The following is a 20387-nucleotide window of genomic DNA, read 5'->3' on the forward strand; positions in this document are numbered from 1 at the left end:
ATTTTGTTCCTTGCTTCCTCCTTAGCCTAAGGCTTGAGATTCACTAATGATGGCTAAACTCCTGCTGAGATAGAATTGATCTGCCACTCAAAAATAATCTTTCTTCAAAATGCCTGCTTGCCTGATAAGTTATTCTAATGAGCTCCAGTTACAAAACAGCTGTGCATGTCTCAGTGCTTAACAAATTTATTCAAATACAGCTTATTCTTAAATGTGGATAGATTGCAAATGATATGTTGATGTCAACACTACAATTTCACAATCAATAGAATATAAAATGACATATTAAAAAATATTCTATTGGATTCACAGACACATTGAGAGAAAAAAAGGATGCTACTGCGTTGCACAGTGACACAGCCAGTAGTACTTCTTTTTTCCAAATCTCCTATTATAGGAATTGCAAAAGAATGAAACATATGTGGCAAATGGGTTCACTGCTACTTAGAGTCTTGTACTTGAAAGTCACAGAACATCATGTATTTTTAGTGTGGGTTCTTAATGTATGGTTATTTGTCAGTTAACAATTTATTTGCTGAATGATTTATGCTGAAGTGATAGCAAATATATTAAGAAAATAGTTATTGTCAGGTTGATTAAGAAAATGCATTTGCAAAAGACATTCTTATGTCTTCAAAACCAAATCAGATCTGTACTGACTATCTGCCTGATCCATTTTAAGTCACTCTATGTTGACTGATTTAGTAAGTCTAATAGTAGGAAAGAAAAAAATTATAGGATCTGTTTTCTAAATGTGAAGTAGGAGTCTGTTATTGCTCCATCCAGTACACTTAGCAAGGATCATAATAAATATTGTAAGATTTTGGAAAAAAACACGTTTCCAAACCAGTTCCTTTTGCCATTAGCAGCACTAATGACTCAAAAGGACATCAATTTTGGGGACTGTGGTAATACATGGGGCTTTTCAGAACAAATACAAAAAATTTCCTGTATTTGATCCTACACAGCGCAATATATTCCAATGGACTGCCCGATGAGTATTCCTTCCTAACCACTTTTCGGATGACTGGGGCCACGCTTCAGAAATACTGGACCATTTGGCAGATTCAGGATTCTTCAGGAAAAGTACAAGTTGGAGTTAATCTTAATGGTCAAGTGAAAAGTGTTGAATTTTCTTATAAAGGAGCTGATGGAAACATCCGAACTGCATCGTTTTTGCATTTGCCTTTCCTGTTTGACTCCCAATGGCACAAGCTTATGATAACTGTGGAAGCAAACAGTGTCACACTTTATGTTGACTGTATTAAAGTAGAATCCTTAAACATAAAACCAAAAGGAAAAATCAACTTCGATGGCTTTGCTGTGCTTGGAAAACTTAAAAATAATCCTGAAATATCAGTTCCGGTAAGTCCCAAAATCTTTATTACTTGAAAAAGTGCTTCATAGGATCTTTATATTTATTCTTTTTTTTTTTTTTTTTTGGGGGGGGGGGGGGGGGGAATGTATCTTCAAATGTTTTATAAAAGCAGAAATAGCAGAAAAGAACAACTCCTTGTGGGTAAGTACTAGCTTTGCAAATTGCTCATACGTACACTGTGTAAGGTAAGGGATGACCCAGTTTAAGTCTATATTTCAATAGTGAAATGTCTCAAACATCCACACTTCTATCATTGGGTTCTGCTCTGAGTCTGTCAGTTGGATGTTCCTCTGCTTATCTCATATGTGGAGCTTGATCTAAAAGGAAGTATCTGGACATGGACTTGTGGGCTGTACTGTGGGAAAGCAATCTGCGGAGGCTTAAGGATTCCATGTACGCATCAATATGATTGCAGGAAAATCGTTTATTAGCAACTTGCACTCACTTTATATAGAGAAGCCTTGTTTACATCATCTTATCATGCAGGTGGCTTTGTACTCCAACCACACATACCATTCTCACGGGACCTTCTTCCCACATAATTATTTTCCTCCTCTGTTGCCGATTAAGTTATCTCTTTCCCAGTAGCTCATTCTCAGAAAGCCTCTAACTAGGCCTCAATAACCATTAACCCAATGTAGCCTAAATTGAAGTAAGTCAGGATTGCTCACAACCTGGATATTTCTGAACTGTTTCCCCAACACTGTACCTCACACCACAGTGTGCAAAATATTAATTGAGCAAGAACTGGGACCCATCTCTCATATGCATGCACTGACCATCAGTTAGAGGTAATTAACCAGGTTTGTGGCAGAATAAATATTTAAAATATTTAAATAGCTCCTGTAAGATAGATTGATGGAAGTCCTTTTGGATCTGCTCTGATGCTCACACATAATTATCCATGTTTAAATCTCAGTGCTAAATCAGAGATTATCATGAACATCTTACACATGGTGCTACCTTGTATGATCATGTTGACAATGGCTTTTACTTTTTATTTATTTTTTTAATAAAAAAGACTGACCTGGAGTTGACAGCTGAATCTTAAAAAGGTTCTTGTTCATGAATCCAGTGAGGGATAAGGATAGTGTCAGTGACTCAATCCAATCCAAGCAAACAGCCCAGGAGAGCTGACATGTAAAACTTGCCCATCTCCACAATACCTTCTCCTGGATTCCTTAAAACATCCCATCTCAATATCCTGGATGCTATGAATCCCCTTGTTAGATATTTAGCTTTCTCTGTACTTTGCAAAATATATCTAAATTTGCTGTGGAGTTCTGTCTGCTCTGTGTAGCAAGAGTAGGCAGTCAAATGCTTATTCTGTATCTTGTTAGTGGATTTAAATGGTGGTAAAAATATTCTCTTCATCCTACTATATTGTGAGGAAAGTAACTAATGGAGAAAACAACATGGGGGGTAACATATGGTAAATACCAAATGCTTTTATGACCTTCTACTAAGGAAAACTGATTACTAAAAATGTTGGGGATTTTGTCACTTGATTATCTGGTTTAGTTTCCCAGAAGAACAACTCATATAAACACAAATAAAGTGATGTAGCTGTAATTTCTGACAGGAAAACACTTGTGGCTGTCACATCTATGCTTTTAGACATGCACAAAAGTGTTTTTTTCAGCTAATAAGTCATATTACACTTTATGCTGAATAACTCTGTGATTCTAGGTAATAATTTTGTCCCATGATGTCACAAAATAAGATTTAAGACTTTGGGAAGGCTATTTCTGAATTAACTTTGTAGATTAGAGGGAAATAAATAAATTTGTAAAGTTTCAAACTTTGAAAAAAGTTGAACAATACAGTTGAAAAAATGGCAAAATTCTCTATATTGTCCTGTTCCTTTTCCAAGGATCCTCTTTAAGTGTTTTAGGAAGATACAATATGGATGGTAAGACACCCCTATAAATACAGAAAAATACAGTAACTGGCTCTGTATTGCAGCTGTCATCTATATCCCCACAATGAAGTTTTGAATCAACTTTGAAAGAAAAAGAGTGAAATGCCATTTTTAACTATATTTTCTGTTTTTTGCTAAAAATGTGGCCACAGAATAATCAACACTGTATAAGCTTGAAAGGGAATGCATTGCAGGAAAAGGAGCACCTCGTGCTTCATCATATTTGTATGTATGAGTTACTATACTGCACTGGGGAGAAATCAGTTTTACTTGAAAAATGGTGACAGCTGCCCCAGGTGCCTGAAAGCAGATATCTAGTATGTTATAGATGTGGATTAGGAAATGTCAATAGCTCAAAAGTTAGACTAATTCTCTTGAAAAAAAGTTATTGTTTGAAAACATACTTCCAATGTAATCAGCTGGAGATGATAATGTAATGATTAGCTGCATACATGTTTCAACTTTGCTGACTGGCTTGAGGGATACTGGTTAATGAGTGGATGGATGAGATAATGAAAATATTACATATTCTATGCATGGTAATGGAATGAAAAAAAAGTCTATCTCAACATTGCATTGTTCTTTGGTAAGATATTTAGATTAAATGCATATTAAGATTAGGGAGCTAGAGGTATTAAGACATTACAATAGATAGTGCTACAGTAAAGCAGCCCTCAGAGGGAGAGTCACTAGAGTAATTCCTTTAAAAACAAGAAGGGTTCCTCTTGCCTGTTCAAGTAATGATTAGGAGTGGCAGCCTACAAATGAGGAGGGAGATGTGGTATTAAGGTCAGCTTGGCAAGAAATCGGACTTCTCCTCCTTCTCTGTTGGCACTCTGGGAAAAGCAGTAAAGGACATTTGGAATTTTATCCCCTTCCCCTCCAGTCCACGTTTTGCAGAAATTTCTTCTTTTCAGCAAGGCAGACAGATGAGAAAGATGGACTTGGCTGGACTTTTCAGGCATCTGGTGGAGGAAGAGCATTAACTTTTGCCTCACCTATGTTTAAGCACTTATACCATTAGGTCGTAGTGTGAGGTCAGGGGGAATGTGATGTATAGGACACCCTTACTCAGGGATGAAGGACAAAAATGGAATAAAGTACTTTTTATTATTCATCGTTAAATGTGCAAAGTATTTGTTTAAATCTTCAGTATGTTTATGGAAGGATTCAGTAATATTTACTGTATTTCATGAAAAAAGCAACCTTTGCTTAAGGAAGGTCTTGAAACAGAGTATGATGCATGTTTTTTTGACAAAAAGAATAATAAAGCCCTGGAACAAATTAGCAGGGAAGGAAGAAAGTAAGCATCACATTAAATTTTTATACTGAATTTGAATGTCTAAAAATATACTTTAATTCAGACAGAACTGTGGGTTTGAAATAGAACTCAACTGATTGAATTTCATGGCCTGTGCTATGAAGCCAAACTGACTATGGTTGTGGTCCAACCTGGTATTATGAAATGTAGATTTAGGAAGACTATAATCTCTGAAATTATGATAAAGAAAATACACAATCTGATGGACTTGTAATTTCTAAATGGCTGTTTATACTGCACAAGTTTCTTATTTAGATTGTGTATTTAGTTTTACTTTAAAGGAAGTAAATAAATCTATGGTTGGGGATATTCTAGGCTTACCCTTTGATTTGTTTGACTGTGCTCAGTTGAAAATCTTACCAGTCTTGGTTATTTAATATGTCCCAGGCATGATTTCTGATTTATTGCCAGACATTTTTAAAGTAAATTACTTCCAGTGGTATAATTTCTAAAGGACATAAATTATGCAGTTCCTATTCCTTTTTTTTTGTGGTATTCTGTGAGCACTCTTGCAGAATAGGTAAACTTCTTATAGATATACTCTAATACATGTAATTTTAAAAAAGGTTCTTTATTGCTTGTTGTTACTATGGTTGCCTAGGAGAGCAATAGATTCCATTAGAAACTATGGCTTGCCTTTGAGCCCTCACAAAGATTTATTCCAGAATTTCTGGACTATTTTATGGAGCTTGCAGCTGCATTTTATTTTTTTACATAACAGAAGAAATAGTTCTTTATCTAAAAGTAATTCAAATAATCCACTGGAAACTCCAAGCAACTCCAGATTTATCATAATTTCAAAACTGAAAAGTAACTTACTTCCAAAATCATGCAATTGTTATAGAAAGGTAATGGCATTTATTTCTTTCTGCTCAAAGATTAACTGCTGTGAGATGATATAAATTGCCTTAATTTCCATGAATTCAGAGGCATTACACAGATTTTCTCATAACAGACACTAAACACTTTGCTAGAAGTGATCTTTGGTCATTATTTAATTGACAGTTAATGCTGCTGATTGATTCAGGCCAGCTACGTGACTTGTAATGCCTAAGAGAAGGATGCTTGTCAATATTTGCTGAACAGGGATTAATTTACACCATAGAACAGATTGTGTGTGAATTGTAAAAAGTCACACCTCAGGTTTGTTTCACCCCGTGAAATCTCACATTCAGAAGGCTGGACCCTTGCTATGGAAATTTAAATAGCACTGTAATTTTCTGTGCTGTTCTAAGGCTTTGAAAAAAGATCCAAGAAAAGTGTAGCTCTCAAAAACCATTACAGAAAGTTAGGAAAATGGATAAAACACATATAAAACAACTCTGGAATGAGAGAGCTACACTATGTATAGCTTATTCTTGGTCACTCAAAAGACACAGTCAACAGCAGACTTCCCTTGGAACAAAGATACTATTCATGACAAGTTGTAGACAACCTTCACCTGAAACTGCTTAGCCCTGAAAGTGAACTTTAATAATCTCTGGGACAGTGGGGTATAGGGGACCCAGCTCTCCCAGGAGGGTCCTGCAAACATGCTATGATTTAATCCTCAAGGAGTGTCAGGTTTTTCCTTAAAGCCTGTGACTGAAAGTACTGCTCTAGATCTTCACATCTCATTTTCATCTTACTTAATCTTCTTCTCCTCCATCTGAAGATGAGGGGGACACTAATAACGCACTAATAAGACAACTGAATTGCAGAGCTCTGGTAGTGAGGTGTGCAAACCTGCAGGCTGATACAGACATTTCCACAGAACTGAAAAGGACAAAATAGTAAACATACAGACAGACAGAAGTAACCCAATTATATCTGTGCTGATCATCAAATTAAAACGAAAATAATCCTGTAGGAATCTTGGAAAATGAAGGCCAGAAATATTGACCTGTGGGCTTTAAAGGATTCATTTTTAATAGCTTTGCTTTATGATTACCCCTGATTCCTTTATGAGAACATTGTGCCTGTAGTTTATCCTTCATAATATTTTGTGTTGATATTGACAGAACAGCTACATGAGACATTGTCTAAACAGTGATGTCCTTTAAATCAGCTTAATACAATCAACAAGATCATTGTGAGACACTGGCAAGGGAACTTCCCATTGAAGCTATGCTGGGACCCTTCTGTCACTTCTCCTAAGTCAGTGGGAAGCCAGTCACATCTTTTACTACTTCTTATGTTAAAAAAGTCTGTGAGGCTTCACCTCAATTTTTGCTTCACATAGCCTCAAAATAGTAACAAAAGCTCAAAGAAAAAGATTTGCAGGTCATTCACAGTTTGTTTTCTAAAAAAATAACGCTGCCTGACTAAGCTACTGTGAACTAAGAAATATCAAATTAAAACTTCTTGTTCAAAATACTTTAACTCTCCTTTTACATTCACATTACAACACACTGTTTTGTAAATAGTACTAGGTGTCTTTTCTGCTTAGGATGCCTTATTTATTTAGACTTTTTTTATCACGTCTTAAACCTAGGAGAGTACCAGGTCTTACTTAATGGTCACCACTCAAACCCCATCTTGAGCAAAACAAAGTGACTGGTTAGCCTTTCAAGAACATTGGAAGAAAACATGAGACACTAAAAGGATTTCCTGTCTCAGTGAGTCAAGTTCCCACTGCAGCAAGAAATCGCATCTAATTAATAAATTTATTCTATTTTAATATTGATTGTGTGCAAAGCTAGAAAACTGGACTCAAACTTTAACAGTAGTATTTTCTTAAGACACAGATGTTGGCACTTGGACAGTCATGCATTAAGGTCTAACACAACCCAGTAACTAGAATTTTATCATCTTAAATCTTTCTTAGTATGGAAGCCAAAAAACAGACACAAACAAGGAAAAAAAAAAAAAAAAGGCTATAATTGTCTGTATAAAAAACCCACAATGTGCTGATGCAGATGTTGGCTGTTGAAATAGATTACAAATGGCTTTAGAGGCAGTTATAGACCTCTTACCCTTTACAAGTGATCTTGAGAGCTTAACAATGTAGAGACTCAAAATCTAATTGCACAGTATGAAATAAGTTATCATACAGGTATCACTTGATCCCATTTTTATGTCTTCTTATGAATCCTCATCTTCAAAGTCCAGGTACTCTCTTTTTAATTGTATTGCTGCCTTGTAGTATACAAGTATAGATTCAGTTGTTCTATGTGCATGTTATGACACTCAGTTGTCTATTATTCAGGTCTGGGGAAAGTTTTAAATGAGAGTTGGGTATAGGAGGTAGAGAATTGACTCAAAGGTAGTGGTTTCAGATAACAGATAAAAGAAACTAGGTTACTGCTTCTTTTGTGCTCTAATCTCTAGGAGTTGCATGACTGCAAAGTAAACAGAACAGTAGGTACATGATCACAAAATTCCAGAAGGGGCAGCACTGAGGTGGTGAAGGCAAAATAAAGAAAAAAAACTTCACCTTGTGGAAATTTGTGTCTTTGTGTGTGTGTTATTTCAGACTCAAAGCATTTATGAGATCTAGCAGTCACTATGCAACTAAGTCAATGTAAGCTGATGGTGGGAGAGAAAAGTATCTCAGAACAACAGTCTGCCTGTCTTCTGCATTGGTTATGTGTTGGGACTGGAGAGAGCAATGACATATCCCAGAAGGAGCATAGAGAGCAGGCAGGAAGTACTGAGACATTGTTATGTGGAAAGAAAGCTGGGGAGCTCCTTTAGCTCAATAGGCTAAGAAGACTCAGAGAAGCAAAGAAATAAGACATGAAAGCCCTCAGACACTCTGTTCTATTTTCAGCTACTCAGAAAAAACAAATCAGAGTAATTTCCATACTAGGGCTCTATGTTGTAACAAGAAACCCCCCATAAAACTTTCTTTCCCCCAACTCTGCAATGATCCATAATGAAAAGAAAGGAATAGGAGCCTATGAATTTCATCATGACGTTGAGAAATCTCTGGATAAACTACACATTAGTGGTTCATAAGGCAAGCTGATACTATGTGTGATGCAAAGGGAAAACAATCCAAGATTAGATACAATAAATATGCACAACTTAATGTGCTTCTGGTACTTAAAAACACATGTGATGGACTATATATCAATAGATATACCTCTGAAGCTGTATGTTTGAGCTATTCAGCAATTTTAAGCAGCGGGTATGTTTTTAAATCTACATAGCATACCAAGTGAGATGTGCTATATAGCACAGCCAAATAGCAGCTTCTAAGAAGAGGCTTGCTTTAATCCTCTGTAATTTTCCAGTGCTAAATACAAATGTTCAAAGATGTGAAATTTCACAGGTATGTATTACTCAGTTCCAGACTGTTGCAGTGGGAACATGGTTTTGCTTTTTAAACTTCTCACACTTAAATCACATTTCTGCCCTCAGACCTGCCATTCTTCATGAGCACATTCTTCATGAGCAAATCTCTCTGTGTGTCTAACAAAACCACAACACAGCATGAGGAAAAATGTCTGTGCTCATAAAGATTGTGTAACCCATGACACATGATGAATCTCACCTTCTTTTTAAATCCCTCAGCAGCTTTATGCCCACTCTTTCAAGACCTCCACAGTTAGGGATGGGGGAATGCAAGGGTAAAGCACTGCTCTGGAGTGAGCAGTAGCTATCATTCTTAAAACCTCCCTTTTTAAATGTGCCATTAGGTGACCAGTGTTCTACTATTACACCTTTGGACAGTGTGATCCGCTGACACGAATTAATGTCATCTTAATCTCCTTTTCCAGTTCGAAATCCAGTGGATGGTGATTCACTGTGACCCTCTGCGACCCCAGCGCGAAAGCTGCGACGAGCTGCCGGCCCGGGTGAGTGTCCCAGCCTGGCCTGGCCTGGTCTGCCCTTTCCTTCCCCTTCCCTTCTCCCTTCTCCCTTCTCCCTTCTCCCTTTTCCCTTCCTTTCCATTTCCTTTTCCCTTTTCCCTTTTCCCTTTCAATTTCCTTTCCGTTTCCTTTTCCCTTTCCCTTTCCCTTTCTCTTTCCCTTTCCCTTTCCCTTTCCCTTTCCCTTCCCCTTCCCTTTCCCTTTCTCTTTTCCCTTTTCTTTTTCCCTTTCCCTTTCCGTTTCCTTTCCCCTTTCCATTTCCTTTCACCTTTCCCTTTTCCTTTCCCTTTCCCTTTCCTTTCCCCTTCCTTTTCCCTTTCCCTTCCCTTTCCCTTTTCCCTTTCCCTTTCCTTTTTCCCTTTCCCTTTCCTTTTTCCCTTTCCCTTTCCCTTTCCTTTTTCCCTTTCCCTTTCCCTTTCTGTTTCTTTTCCCCTTTCCATTTCCTTTCCCCTTTCCATTTCCCTTCCCCTTTCCTTCCCCTTTTCATTTCCCTTCCCGTTTCCTTTTCTTCTTCCCTTCTTCCCTTCCCCCCTTCTCTTCCCCTTCCCTCTACCTTATCCCGCCTGGTGCCGGCCAACAGGAGCCTGATTTTTTTTCGTCTCCCTCAGAGCAGCTGCCTCACTTTAACACTTGAGTGACTTACTTTCTCCCCCCCCTTCCCACCTCACCCCCCTGCTTGGGTTGGAGGTTTCTGAAAGCAGTGTGTTGCGGACGAGAGGGATTTTGGCAGCCGCTTCCCCTCAGCTGCCGCCCTCCCGGGGAGCCTGACAGCGGGAAACCTGGGGGCGAAGGCGAGGGAGGAGGGAGCAGAGAAGGTGAGGGACCGGTGCCCAAAGCAAGAGCAGCAGGGCAAAGGGTTAAGGCGCTGCCGGCGTTCAGTCCTTCCCTCCCCAGCCTTCAGCCTTCCTCCAATCCCGGAGACCCTTCCCAAGTCGTCCCCCAGCAGCCGGTGAGGGGCTGCAGCGGGTCTCACCTTTCGCCCGCCCGCCCCTGCAGCTGCAAGCCGCTCCCTCCATCGCCATGGCCCGGGCTCTGCTTTTGGGGCTTTTCCTGCAGGTTGTTTGCCTCTGTCTGGCGCAAGTAAGTTTTTTTTCCCTGACTTTGACTCTGTTTTTCTCCTTCGCAGGTGAGCCAGACGGTAATCGAGGTAAGCGTGAGGGAAGGGACTACTCTTCGTGCTCCTGGAAAGGCTGGGGTGAACAGAGGCTGACGGGCACTCTGTCCTGCCCTGGCTCCGAGCCGCTGCGGGGTTTTCCACCCTTTTCTCCCCCGCTGTAGCCGACCCTGGCAAAGGCGAGTTGACGGCAGGGCAGTGGGTGCCGTGTGTGTGTCTAAATGGGCCCGGTGACATAGCGGGGCTTGAGACCCATCTACAACTACTGCCAAATGGATTATTAGTGGGAAGACTGCTGGGCGGAGGAAAGGTGTGGGAAAGCAGCGTGAGGAGGCAGCACCACGGGAAACGAGGGAAGCGAGGGGCCAGGCACAAGGCCCAGCATGGCCCGGGCCAGCCTCCTGCTCACACAGCACCGTTGTGGGGCCGTGTCCCGAGCTCACTCCGAGGGGAACAGTCCCCCCCTGTTATAGAGAGGGAGACCTGCAAAACCTTTCTCCAGATTCCAGAGTCTGGCGGCGCCTTCCGCCTCCCCCTCGGGATCCCGGTGCTTGGAGAAAGCCCCTGTGTGGATGCTAATGTGATCCTGAGGAAAGGGGGGATACGGCCGAGCCTGGCGGTGAGGTAGGGAAGGGTGGTTTTCCTCTTAGGAAGACTGCCTCCTTTGTACTGCCTGAATGAGTAATTAGAGTAGCTCTGTGAATTTCAGCGTCTGATTCACAAAGATCACTCTTTCAGTCACCCTGTCACTGCCATACAGTGCTGAGATCCAGCTGGGTCGGGGAGTTGAGCTCCCTCTGCATTGCCCTGGCCCTGCCAGCATTGCAGGGTGCAGGAGGGTGGCCTGGCATGGGAAGGGGGAATTTTAACACCTCATTGGCATTCTGCCTATGGGAGAAGAGCTGCTCCTCACCATTGTGACAGCTGTGACAGGGCCTGACACTTGTGGTATAAGGACACAGCTCTTCCTCATCAGCTGTGACTCCCCTGACCAACCCACAGAAGCCCCTTCTCATTATGCTGTTCCTCCCCAGACTGCCTCTCACAGGTTTGTCAAAATCTAATTGTTCCCTTTTTTTGTTTTTTCTTACTCCTTGTCAGAGAGGTCTCCCAGGTCCACCAGGCCCCCCTGGTCCACCAGGGCCACCAGGAGTTCCTGGAATTGATGGCATCGATGTAAGTGTTTCCCATGCCCTGCCTAGGAAATAGGAAATGCTCTACCTGCAATATCCTCACTTGTCAGCATCTGACCCCGAGGAGTTTAAATTTGGTTGGAAATCCCCATAGGAACTGATAGGTCTTGGATTCTGTAACATGATGGGGCAGGGGCCGAAGGTGGCCTAACAGATTATCTCTGATATGGAAAGCACTGGATTATTTGTTTTATGTAACCAGCATCATATGCTATGATTAGTTGCCTTAAATAGGGTGTAGTTTAATAATTCTAATCTCAAAAGGGATTATGTAGTATCACTCATACTAAGGCATAAAAAGGATTTGTGGCATTATTCATGATAGGAGCTACTATGTATTTTCCCTCAATTCCTGTCAGAAGTTTCTGTGATTATTTCTGTTGGTCTAGAATAGAGGTCACATGGATTTAATATTAATTTCCTAAAATAAGAACAAATTTTGGGTTATTCCTGATAATCTGTAAGTCAGTGTTTTTCATGAGGGACCATAAAGTTCCCTGTGGCTCTAACACCTGCCTTTGCATGTCTTGTTAGGGGGAGAGAGGTCCAAATGGCCCCCCTGGTCCACCGGTAAGTGATTTCAGATACTTTGCAGCTACTTCTCCTGTGGGAGAAGGGGCTATGAGTTTTGTTTGTACTTCCTTCTCTGAACCATGCTTAACAGTCCATTTAAATTCTGAAGGGTCCAGATGGGGATGCAGGCAAACCGGGATCCCCTGGCTTGCCTGGAGAGCCAGGAGCTGATGTGAGTACACTTGAGTTTCTGGAATTTCTTCTTTTTTTTTTTTTTTTTTTTTTTTTAACTTAACTTTGTATTTATCTATTTATTTTTTAAAGTTTAGGGCAAATACTTAGTTTTAGTCTAGCTCTGTAGAAGCGTGATCTCCTTTTGAGGTCTCTGGCTTCCTGACAGCTGCCAGTGAGGGCCAGTGTTGGGGAGAGATGGTTTTCTCTAAGACAAAAGATGCTTTCTTGGAGAAGCACAACTGGGCTGAGGGTGGCCAGGGCAGGGCCAGCTGAGGAGCGGCACAAGGGCTGTGGGGCACTGTCACCCCTCTCTGGAGAGGGCTCTGGGAGCTGTCAGGTCACCTGGTGGGGTGGGTCTGGTCTCTTTGGGCCACTGCTGGTTAATGCCTTGAAGGGAGGGCCTAGAGGGGTTGTTTTCAGTAATTTTTAGGTCTCGTTTCCCTAAAATGAAGAGAATTGGAAGGCAAAAGAGAAAAAAAAAAAAAAAAGAAAAAAAATCAGATCTTCCCTGTTGGCTGATGTTACAGAGCTACTAAAAAAGCAAACCAAAACAACCTCCCAGACTTCAGCCACTGCAAAGGCTGACAGTACCTGCTGATGGATCTTCCTTTCTCTGTGGAAAGTAAGACGGAGTAATAAAGTTTCATCATCATCTAGTGCTGATGGCCTGTTAGGCTATATCTCTTCAATAAGTTTTATAAGGCAATAAAAACACCTTCATACACTTTCTGGAAAGCTCTTTTTATTTCTCTTGGCAGAAGTGTTTGAAAGCATTTCTTGCTATGAAGCAATATCTTTAAATTAGTACTCAGATCTTATGCCAGGAAGAGGCAAAGCTGATGTTTGATTTGTGTAAGTGGCAGAATACTTCTATAACTCATGACATCAAAAATAAAGATTATATACAATAAACCAGTAAATTAGAGAACATTGCAAATTGTGTAAATGAAAAAGCCTAGTATTTATTGAAGAGTATAATCCTGTTAGAGGTTAATTTTTAATTTCCTTTTGAAAGGAGATTTAGTGGACATGGAGCTGAAACAATCTTCAGTTAAGCTGTTCTATTTCATATCTGTAAGAGGAAAGGGGTGGGATCTCAAACCACTTCAATTTTTTTCCTGAAAACAAAGAGGACCACAAAGAATGTAACACAATCAGGTGAAACAGAATGTTTTAAACTCCACTCAGCTTTTGCTATTCATACTTGCATATTCCCTCATATCAGTGGATGAGTGAAACTGTAATATTGGAGTAGTGAAATGGTTCTGAAATGGTGAACCTTTTTATTTTCACTTGAACACAAAGCATGGGACCTTACTGTACTCCCACTGTGCATTCAACTTGTAATTGGGGTTTTAGATTTATAATACTTTCTTCCATGTTTAATTGGTGAGGCAACTCTGACTTTTTAAACCTCATTTTTCTTTCACAAAATATTTCAGTGTCAGGTTTAATAAACTGAGTAAAGATACTGTACAGTAATTGCCTGTAATGATCATGTAAGCTTTCAGACTCATAATATCTGAGAAAACATCCTTTTAGGCAAACACTGAATTGCTGAAAGTATACAAAAAAAAAAAAAAAAGTATTTGATAGATGTAAAAGCAAGGCTTTTCTTATGGATATCTGGAAATGTCTAAGCTCTATAATCTGGTTTTGGAAGCAAAAGAAAAAAAAAAGAACTCCAGATGAATTTGTAGTTATAATATCATGGTTACTTTTTAATTTTAGCCACCCAGACAACTGTGGTTCATAGACTAACCTGAGATCCAGACTGGCAACTTTTTTGATACTTTTGTTTGTCTTTTGTTTAACTGAATAGTTTTTGGAGGGCACATATCACAGGCACTGATATTTGTCACCAGAAGATAGTGTTTTGAACTTGGGCAGCTCTATCTGTACATATAAACAAGTATTTGAACTGGAAGTCTCCCGCAGTTACATACTACATTTAATAGCTTAATTATTCCAAGTTTTAGGATCTTTTCTGTCGTGATTAAGAAAACCACATAGCCTTTGCATTAACATTATATATGTCACTTCCAAAGGGATTCACGGGACCTGATGGCTCACGTGGAGCTACAGGACCAAAAGGACAGAAGGTAAGAACAAAACAATGCAATAAATTATGGGATTTTTTTTTTTACAGCAGGATTTTTCTTTTTTTGTTGTTTCTGTGCAAGTAATGGAATGTTGCAACCTTTCCTACAATACTAAGACATCTATAGAAGAAGGACTCATTGAGTCCTTTTCACACAACACCTCACAACTTTTTCATGCAAATTCCATTCCCCCAGCCAGCAGTATGGAATGGTGACATTTCGTGGATGACATTAAGGTTTTCAGCATCTTCAGTAATGATGAGACTCTTTCTATCTTGTTGTACTTTAATTATGTCATAGCAATATGGAACAACCATGGTGAAACCTGACTTTTATCAGCCATCAGATAAATGAAATACACATCAGAAATCAGACTGGCCAACACATTTGAATTACTTTTTTTTTGGGGGGGGAGAGGGGAAGAGGCCTGAGGCTGTATCTTATTAGTATTAAGAAAGTCTTTCCTTTCTACCAAGTCTCACTGAAACCAGTGTAGCATTAATGAACAGTACTTGCAGAATATGTCCACTAAATTATACTCTTCAAAAGCTGAGTGTATCTTCCTGTATGTTGTTTATAAAACTTGCTGCTAATGCCTCTTGAAAAAGTCAATTTTTATCTTTTAAAGGGTGAGCCAGGACTGCCAGGTGCTCGTGGACTTCCAGTAAGTAATACATGTAGTATATGAAGAAGCTTTTTTTAAAAGCCTCATTATGAAGGATTATTACCATTAAATGTAGTGAAGAAAAGCTAGAAACTGTTACTGGGGTTTCGAAGCACTCCTGAGATGTTATAGTAGTACATTAAGGAACCTTTTTGTCTTTTTATCAAAGTGTGTAAATTTACTGAAAGGACAAGTTTGGTTTCTATGCTGTAGAAAAGAAACAAACATGTGTGATGTGGTTGCAAGTTCTGCAATTCTGTTGTTTTCTGTCTCTGTGAGAAGACTTTAGAGACCCAATGCTTTCAGAGAGCCCAAGTCTTATTTGCATAAATTAGCCTGCAGTTATTCCAGTTTCAGTTCCTTGCCATATGTTTAAATGGGATCACTGAAGTGTAAATTCTGTATGGGACATCCTGGGCTGCTTTTTTGTATGAAAAAAGACAAAATATGAGAAAGGACATGCAAAGAGTAGTCTTTCCACTGGCATGCAGATGAATATAACATCCATCTTTGGGGGCTGAAAATAATTGTGAATTTTAAGAGCTGTGCAGGATTGAAGAAGTGAATGATGGTTAGGAAACCAGGAAAAACTTCAAGGAAAATGAATAACAGAACAAAATGACTGTCATGAAATTGTAATAGGGCTGAACATAATTGAAGTTCCATTAAAAATTATATTAATTTCAGAGAAATTATTTGATTTAAATAGAAGAGGCATTGTATTTTCATATAGCACTCCTTGCTGTGCAATTCTTTATCTTTGTATCTTTGGTTTTTTATTATTATTATTATTCTCATTAATTTTAATTAAATATATATTAGGCAATCATTTTGATGTTTGGCTAGAGAGGAAATTATTTTTCTTGAAGACTTGACATTATAGACATGTTCAAGCTTAAGATGAAACATGCCATGTGGACATTTGCTTTCAGTTTTCAAGGGTGCTGTTTCCAACCTGAAAATCTGTAAAACAGGTAGCACTTTTATAATGTTTGGACAGTTTGTAGACTCAATATTAAATTTAGTCACAGAACATTGCAGAACTGAGGTAGCCTCTAGGTAGCCCTACATTTTCACACTTAGAGGGGGTGTTCTGTTTGTTTATTTTCTTTTTTTTTCCTGTCAAGTAAATAGGGAAATAATTTGTGAGTTGTTCACAGTGCATTTTAAAATGCATAGCTACGATGAAGACAGTTTAACTATCAAATATCTTGCTCAGATGATATGGAAAAAAGTGCACATGTAAAGCACAAGAGAGGAAAAAAAAAGGAGAATTAAAACTGAATTACTGAAATGATAATTTAAAATACTGTAGCATTTTATCCTGTCAACTGAAATACACCTGACTTGGAGAAAATATATATGACTTTACCTCACCATTAACAGATCGAAGTGAGAACTAATAATTTAAGAACCTTCAGAAAAAGTGGGTATATAAAATATACATAGAGAGGGTAAATCTCAACATTTAAGTGGAGATGTTTCTATGGGAAAGCAGTTAACTGGACCAACTCATCAAAGTAGAATGCTGATTCAATTCAGATCAGAACTTAGCTGATTCAGGTCTTTCATGGCCATATTTTGAGACTGTAATAGCAATACATCTGATGTGATTTTGGAACATGGTTCAAAGTTTAGCAGTTCTTGTTTGCCCTCAGACCTCTTAAGGTGATAATGCTTCAGTGAACCTTAGCTGGGGTTGCCTTTGGAGTTGTTTTGCATCTGCTTAGTAAGGAACTGGATCTTGTATTTAAAGGTGAATTTGCAGGAATATTTATAATGAGGAAAGGAGAATTCTTAGTTATTTAAAGGTAAGTAAAAGATGGATGTACTTAGTCACCTTGTGTCATTAATCCTCATGTTTTAGGAAGAAACCTAGTGTTAGATTTCATAGCACTACAGCTGTTAACTCATATGTAGTGAATCCATATAGAATGATTAATGCTCAAAATTAATCTCTTGGGGAAATTCCGTTTATACAGGCTTTCTTCTCAATAAATGGCTTTAAGCTGCTGAAGAAATAGAGCAGTTAGTGGAAGTTACTCAAAATGACCAACACTGGTAATCTCACTTCTAGTGAGATTAGAGTAATGAAACCTAATTTAAAGAAAGAAGGAATGAAGTGGTAGTGATGAGAGTGTGATGATTCCTGTACTCAGACTCTGACTTTTTGAGAAGCTCTTACTAGAAGTGTGAAGTAATGGCTCTGTTTAACCTTGGCAGGTCCTTGGTTTGATCCATGAGACCTTGTTTATTAGAAACAGAGTGAGCACACTTATGAGTCTGCATAATAGTTACATGATTAATTGAGTATTTAGGCTTAATTATGCACTGCTTTGAATTCAGTCAGTGGCCTTTTGCAAGTGGAGTAATCTCTGGATGATTCTCCAAAGGCTTCATTTCTCACAAAACCCCTTGCGTAAGTTGTTTAAATACTCAATGCAAACAGAAAGTCAGAACCCATGGCTACATTAATCAGTTTAAAATTATTAGCACTGTGTTTCAAGCTCATCCATTGGAATTTATTGGACAAGTTTGGCCGCCAGGGTGACTGAAAGAATATTAAGTATCTAAAGTTTTATATACATCGTTTGCTTTTCTGCTTCTGTCACCGTGTCTTTCCCAGAATGTATCCTGGCAGTTTTCATTTATTTTAGTTTACTCCTTCTTTCATTTATTTTTTCCTGGTTCACAATTTATTTTTAATTTACTCTCTGTGTCTCACCTCTTCTGTGGATAGTATCTCAAATGACAAAATCTGTAGATTACTACCCGATATGCTGATGTCTCTGATCTGGTCCTGGTAAGTGGACCAGTGCATGTATTGAACTCTTCAGTCTCAAATGTCTCAGTTAAGTTCCCTCTGACTTTTTGTTAGCTGATACATTCCTAGTGTTTTACAGATCTGACATACAGGTAGGATGGTGCGTGTTTAGTGATAAAGAAATCTAAAATATTTTAAAGACGAGTGAAGAAGAGATTCCAGCCCAAGATGCACATAGAAATATTGGTATGTGGCTCTTCACAGTGGGTGTCAGCAGCAGAGTTCTGCATTAACAATGTGGAAGTGCTGACCAGATGAGCAGGGTGGGTGTCTCTGAACCAGGTGGTTACAGGCTCTAGCTTACTGTCCATATCCATGCACTCCATGTGCCCCATGGAACAGATGAGCACTTCCAAAGCAGGCATTGGGCATCTGGGCATGGAAAGCCACAGTCCCAGTCTGTGTGGAGAGTCTCCTTCAGGACACTGGGAGAGGCAGGAACATGGGCAGCTGGTTGGGGTCAGCAGCTGCTCTGTATAGGTCCTACACTGACTGATTACCCTGGAGCTCTCAACTCTGCACCTTCTTCTGCTTGCCAAGAGTACATGGCCAGAAGGGTGGAGTAGCTGGGTGAGGGGTGGGAGATGGGTTCTGGGAGTGAGATGATGCAATGCAATGGGCAGAGGCAGAGACTGGCTTCTGGGCCTGTGTGTGGGCTGGACACAGTTGCTGTAGCTGCTGCTTTTGTTATCACTGACTATTCCTACCCCAGATACTGTTTAGGAGCACACTTAGCAAGGGGTACTCCAATGGAAACCTTCAAGTAGTCAGTTTCCTTCTTGCAGAGGCAAATGGTACTATAGTATCAGGTATGTGATGGAGTTTAAATTTGATTTGTGTATTCAAATACAGGCATGTCTAATATAATGAACTGCAGCAAGGAAGTGTTAAATAATAGCAAAGGAATTATGTAAGGTATGCAAGATGGAAAAGTTTACTTTCTGCTGTTTATTAAATGATTAAAATAGAATCAATTTGTTAAATACATGATTTTTTCTCTCTGCTATACCAAGTTTTCTAAAGACAACATTACAGACACAATCCTCATAAGATATTTGGTGGTTTTTAAACTTCACTCAGCCCATGTTCTTTGTTTTGTTATGCCAAAACTCCTGAATAATTAAGTATGCTTGTGATTTTATATGCCAGTGTTTCATATGCGGCACTGACACTATTCTTCATAAAGTTATACATTTGCTTTACATTTGCTGTACAAATAGAAAAACATTTGTATCTTGAACACTTCTCATAAAAATTCTTCAGAGGAATAATGATGGAAAACGTAAACAGGAGCAGTTTGGTGTTCTTTCTGATTACCAAAAAACAGTAGTTTAAGGGATTTAGACCTTTGGGAAGCACTGGCAAAAAATAAAATTAATTTTAAAAGATTATATTTTATTATAAATTTAAATGCAGTGTTAGAAGGAAGCTATTGTAGCATAGATGTATTTATCACAGTACTTGATAATCGGCTAAACCCAAAGACTAATGTCTTCATTTCTTTATGTATAAGTGTTTGTAAATATGGAAAAAATTAATACTACTGCAAGGCAACTTAAGAATTTTTTTCTCCTGATATTGAATGCCTAATAAAAGAAATTATATTTAACTTTAGTTAAACAGGTTTTTAAAATGATTTTGCAGAAACAAGCATCAGTTTTGGTACCTTTTTATCGCAAATCTGTTTTTGTTAAGCAGCTTGACTAGATCTGGAAATCTTACCATATTTCTGATCTTTTTTCACATTTCACAGGGCAAGGGGCTTCTTGGATCACCTGTAAGTCTCATTTTTCCAGTTAGCAAATATACTGATTAATGAATTTGTATAAATGTTAAGTAAAGCTGTTATACTGTAATGAAAAGTAATTAAGTAAAAAAAGACATGTTTTAATCATATGTTCTATGTCTATTATGTGTGCTTTCTTCAACTGCTATTGAGGTTGCTTAGAATGTTGTATATGTGTCTAAAAATACTATTTAATTTGGTTGTTATAGGGTCCAGCTGGTGCAGCAGGTCTTCCTGGGGAAGTAGGTCGTGCTGGTCCACCTGTAAGTACTACTAAAAAATGTTTGCTAAAAAATGTAGGTTTATTCAAGTGATACAAGGTACTTCCAGAAAAAAAATGAAGTCACTCTGCTGTCTAAATGCTATTTGACAACAGCACTTGAAAACTTACTTTTTTTCCTCTCCAGCGACCACTGCTAGGTGAAAGATTGTGTTTGAAGCTCATCAGAAATAAGTAACAACTAGTAGTACAAAGTCAGGGCCTCCCATTAGATTTGAACTGAATGTTTCATATAGTGTTCCATCCTCTACTTCTCCTCAG

The 20387-nt window shown here is 38.8% G+C and overlaps 1 protein-coding gene across 1 annotated transcript in view; it reads left to right on the forward strand.

Annotated features, from left to right (window-relative positions):
• Window positions 1–20387, forward strand: part of COL9A1 (collagen type IX alpha 1 chain) — a 64950-nt gene that overhangs the window by 9283 nt on the left and 35280 nt on the right. Inside the window, exons 5-14 of the mRNA XM_008502296.2 lie at window positions 969–1365; window positions 9324–9401; window positions 10543–10563; window positions 11632–11706; window positions 12258–12293; window positions 12406–12468; window positions 14519–14572; window positions 15201–15236; window positions 19814–19837; window positions 20056–20109. Of these exons, the coding sequence (XP_008500518.2) occupies window positions 969–1365; window positions 9324–9401; window positions 10543–10563; window positions 11632–11706; window positions 12258–12293; window positions 12406–12468; window positions 14519–14572; window positions 15201–15236; window positions 19814–19837; window positions 20056–20109 (838 nt within the window). The remainder of the gene's footprint in view (window positions 1–968; window positions 1366–9323; window positions 9402–10542; window positions 10564–11631; window positions 11707–12257; window positions 12294–12405; window positions 12469–14518; window positions 14573–15200; window positions 15237–19813; window positions 19838–20055; window positions 20110–20387) is intronic.

Source organism: Calypte anna, chromosome 3 (assembly GCF_003957555.1).
Source record: "Calypte anna isolate BGI_N300 chromosome 3, bCalAnn1_v1.p, whole genome shotgun sequence".
In the NCBI taxonomy this organism is placed as follows: Eukaryota; Metazoa; Chordata; class Aves; order Apodiformes; family Trochilidae; genus Calypte; species Calypte anna.